Below are 4,204 nucleotides of genomic sequence, written 5' to 3'. Positions count from 1 at the left end.
CTGTCAACATTTAACACTTAAGTCAAGCTGTCCCGGTATGATACGTATTGACAAATTGGGTTCATATGAATCATTTAGGCTCACCTTTTATTTGGCCTTTAGTTGTAAAGGAAAGACATTTGGCATCACGCTTTGAGTACAGTTATTGGCTAAATTGACTTCCTACAGATATCTTTATCACGTACTAATAACGTAGCTTCATCGGTGAGCAGTGCTGCTCAGAGTGGAAGTTGAACCGTATGAGTTATCACTTCTTTTACATGGCTGGTTGAGTTGGAAGGGGTTCAGATTAAAGGCACAGCACCTCCACTTGAGACATTAATACCAAGGCAACCGTGACAGATAGAGGCTGAGCCAGGGTTTGGTACCCATATTTAACAGGATTCCTTTGTGTGTGTCCAGAGCCAAGCAGATCATTATTTATTTAGTTGTTCCATGGCATGCGATATGCATTGTTGTGTTTGTTAACTAGATTGATGGGTATAGTAATAGCTAGAAGGTTGCAGATCCAGGTTATCAACTTACTATGTTGTCCGTTTATAAAAAAAAAAAAAACCACACATACACACAGTTGGCTGTTAAAAACATGAAAAAAAGGGTTTTGTTTTTTACAAATTTTATTTTAAGGATCAGGAGAATTTTAACACCTGTGTTACATGATTAGCCGAGTATTTATTTGCACCTCTAAATTTTCCTTATGATGGTTTTAAAGTAACATGAAATGCTTGAAATAATAAATTGAAACAATTCTCTGCATTGTTTGGAGTAACTTTATTCAGTGGGGGGTTTTAAATTTAGTTTTATTTTAATATATTAGATTTTTTTTGGCAGTTCCATTGAGCTTTCAAGAAGTGATCATTAGTTTAACTTGTGTTTCAATACCAAACATACAAACAATACAATAACGTTCTATTACTGACAAGCAAACCTCCCAAACAACAATGCTGCTTCTCATTTATTTGAATTATTCTGTTGTATTTGAAAGAGGTGCCTTTTTGCAAAATGTCTTATTTATTATAGTATGGTAGGATACTGAGATAAATGCAACAGAAATTTCAATATGCCAAGAAAGGCATTTTCAAATTGTATACATATGTTTAACTTTTTTCATGCCTCAAGGCTGTGCTGTTTCCTTTCAACATAAAGTATATTCTTGTATAAACCTCTGCAATATCAAATGTTAAATATCACCTCTATATGTTATGTCACCTAATTTGATCTCTGTTGGGCAGATTCCCTACTCCCATGTCTTATTATTGTAAATACACTCACTACACTCACTAGAGAATGAAATAGAAACATAATTGGTAGAAAAGAGACAACATTTGCATTTTCTTGGGATTAAGATACAGATTTCAGACCACAGTCTTTAGAGTACGGCTTACAGCTAGTGTCATTTGAATTCAGTGTCAATGCTTCAAATCAGTTACTCGGGGGGGGGAGTAGTCTTAAGTTCAGTTTTGGGTCTCCAAAAAGAGCTACAGACAGACTAATTGTAAGGTCATACTTATAATATTCTTCTGTGTACCACAACAGTATTTGTAGTCTCCCATATGTACTGTGTCATTTACATGTGAATTAAATAAGCCTGTTACAAACAATCCTCATACCCACTTCTGCAAATTAACTACTCAGTTCTCCAAACTTAAAACACTTGCGTTGATAGCTTAATTGCAGCCGTAATAGTTATTAACAATTAAAACATTCTCTGGATACTTGTAAACATTTGACAAGCAACAAAATGGTACAGCAGTTTATCTTCTGAATTAATAATATGAAGAGAGTAATTAGGGGGTTGATTCCTCTCACGACACAGTTACAATGACTTGACCAATTAGCAGTTGTTGTGACAGGTCTTCCAATGTTAATAACCTTAAATAATTTAGATTTTTCAAAATCATATATGCACATAAGGAGATTATGCTAATTAAATAATGTTATACAGTCAGTCTGTAACAAGAAGCTTGTAAGAAGAATGTATTTGATCAGCCCACTCAGTCTATCTACTTGCATGTTTTAAAGCACGTGTCGCTGTGTCTCATCCTGCTGCAGTGTCTTTGGTACAGCCTAAAACATATAACATGATATATTAACAAAAGCCAGTAAACTGAAAGCAGTTAAGGAAATACTAACTTTTATTTTTGCTATTTCCATTCAAATGACAACAACTGCATTTGGCAATAACTTCCTCCATATCAAGTTTACAAAAGTGTCTGTAAACATTAAAGTGCAAAGAATTTGCTTGCCATTTAGGGCACATATCTTTTAAAGGTTCATGCTACAAGCTCTCCAATCTAGTCTCATGTGAAGAATCCAGTCACTTACCTTTTAATTTCATCCACACAAATATACCCTACTAATATTTTTTTTTCAACAAGTAAAACAAAAATGCTATTCAATAAATTGTATGATGGTCCATGGTTTCAAATACAAACAAATAGGTGACAGAAAGGCAAAGGTAAAAAAAATTGGCTGTTTGTATAGTTAAGCCAGTCTTATGAACCCTGTGGCTGTTTGAACAAAGAACAGAATGATGTTTAAAGTTGATCATACAAATTAAAAGAAACAAAATAACAAGAAAATGCATTAGAAAACACTCCTTTTAACTGCTTGAAATTCAGAGAACACAGAACAGTGTCTTGGTTTGCAACACTGATCAGAATTAAAGTTTTTGTTCAGTATAGGCTTGAATGGCCCATTGCTGGTTTTAACTCATGTAACGTTCAGTGCATTAAGGACCTATTCAAAGTGAGAATTCCTGATGAAGAATGTGTCCAAGAACACATTAGACGCCCCTTTAGTGGGATGTTATAGTCTTTGTTGTGCTATATCTGGGCATTTCAAATTTCAAAAATCCATCAGTGACGAAAAGGGGAACTTGGACAGTATGGCAAAGGGCCTAAGAGTTCTTATTGTCATGTCTACTATTGACTTCTGAACGCATCAGTGTTAGCTGGAAGCTAAGGCTCAAGCTTGCTCTCGATTGGCTAAGATTGGATTTACACAGCGACAGAAAAATCCAATTTTTAAATCACGTGGTCCCCCTCATGAGATTGACCTGCCACATGAGTTCAGATATATGCCAAACAGGATGGCAGTAAAAAGAGAAAAGTCTTTTGTGTCTATGTATATGTAGCTTATGTATCAGGCATGCGCCCCAGAGGTGTGTCAGCTGGTCCCAGGAGCCGGTACTTGTCCTCCAGGGACGGCTCAGTGGCGCTGCCCTGCAGGTGGATCAGTGGCTTGGTCTGCAACAGCACACAACCCCTTCCCCGGACTCGCCTCTCCTCTTGGTTCCTGCGGTTGAAGATGTTTATTCTCTTGTCAAGCTCAGGGCTGGCCTTTTCTGAGCCAGTAGGGCTGGGAAGCTTAAGGTTGACAGGGTCTACTGCCAGGCCCTTTTGAGCAAGGCAGGAGTCCTCAGAGAGCGAGGAGAGTAGCTCCTGTACCACCATGCTGGGGTCCCTACATGGGTCCTGGCCTGAGAAGGTAGGGGGGCAGCAGCGGTGCGAGCTGTAGCTCAGACTGAGGTCCTGAGCTGTGCTGCTGCTGCAGTCTGTCATAGATGAACCCGGAGTGTGGCTACTCAGGCTGTGGGGGCGGGCCGTAAGGCTGCCACTGGACCGTGATATGCTGGTTGAGGCATCACTTACGGCGCTGCCCACCCGCTCCATAGCAAGCATCGGATTTGACTGGATGGGATGTGGATTGGTGGGGAGGTGAACGTCAATGGCTGCAGTGGTGATTATCCGGGCACCTAAGCCAGAAGCTCCAGCATCTTGGAGGACATTGTAAACATTTTAGAAAAAGTTTTACAAGACATATAAAACAAATTACACAATTTCTTCACACACCACAAGAGCATGACTTTCTGTCAGCCATATCTAGACAAAACTTTAAAACCTGTGAATGAATTATGCTGATGCCTGTGGTAAGGTTTGAAATATCTACTCAACAGATTTCCTATAACTTGTGACTGTAAATTTGAAGTGTTAAAGGTCCAGTGTGTAACATTTACAAAGATCATTAGAGAGAACTATGATTATGTAAGTATAATCAGTTCAATATAGGAATATGTTTTTATTACCTTAGAATGAACCTTTCATATCTACAGACACCTTCCATGGAATCTGCTATGTTGAACCACCATGTTTCTACAGTAGCCCAGAAGGGACAAACCAAACACTGGCTCTGAGACAGGGGC

The 4,204-nt window shown here is 38.6% G+C and overlaps 1 protein-coding gene across 1 annotated transcript in view; it reads right to left on the bottom strand.

The window, feature by feature from the left end:
* Positions 1 to 2,149: 2,149 nt before the first annotated feature.
* Positions 2,150 to 4,204, bottom strand: part of LOC118320950 (transmembrane protein 266-like) — a 44,725-nt gene continuing 42,670 nt past the window's right edge. Inside the window, exon 10 of the mRNA XM_035652078.1 lies at positions 2,150 to 3,778. Coding sequence (XP_035507971.1) covers positions 3,138 to 3,778 — 641 coding nt within the window. The 3' untranslated portion in view covers positions 2,150 to 3,137. The remainder of the gene's footprint in view (positions 3,779 to 4,204) is intronic.

This window comes from Morone saxatilis, unplaced genomic scaffold, assembly GCF_004916995.1.
Source record: "Morone saxatilis isolate NCDOM2014 unplaced genomic scaffold, NCSU_SB_2.0 Contig11, whole genome shotgun sequence".
In the NCBI taxonomy this organism is placed as follows: domain Eukaryota; kingdom Metazoa; phylum Chordata; class Actinopteri; family Moronidae; genus Morone; species Morone saxatilis.
The sequence above is the reverse complement of the archived record's forward strand: the minus strand, read 5'-3'. Positions and strand labels throughout refer to the sequence as shown.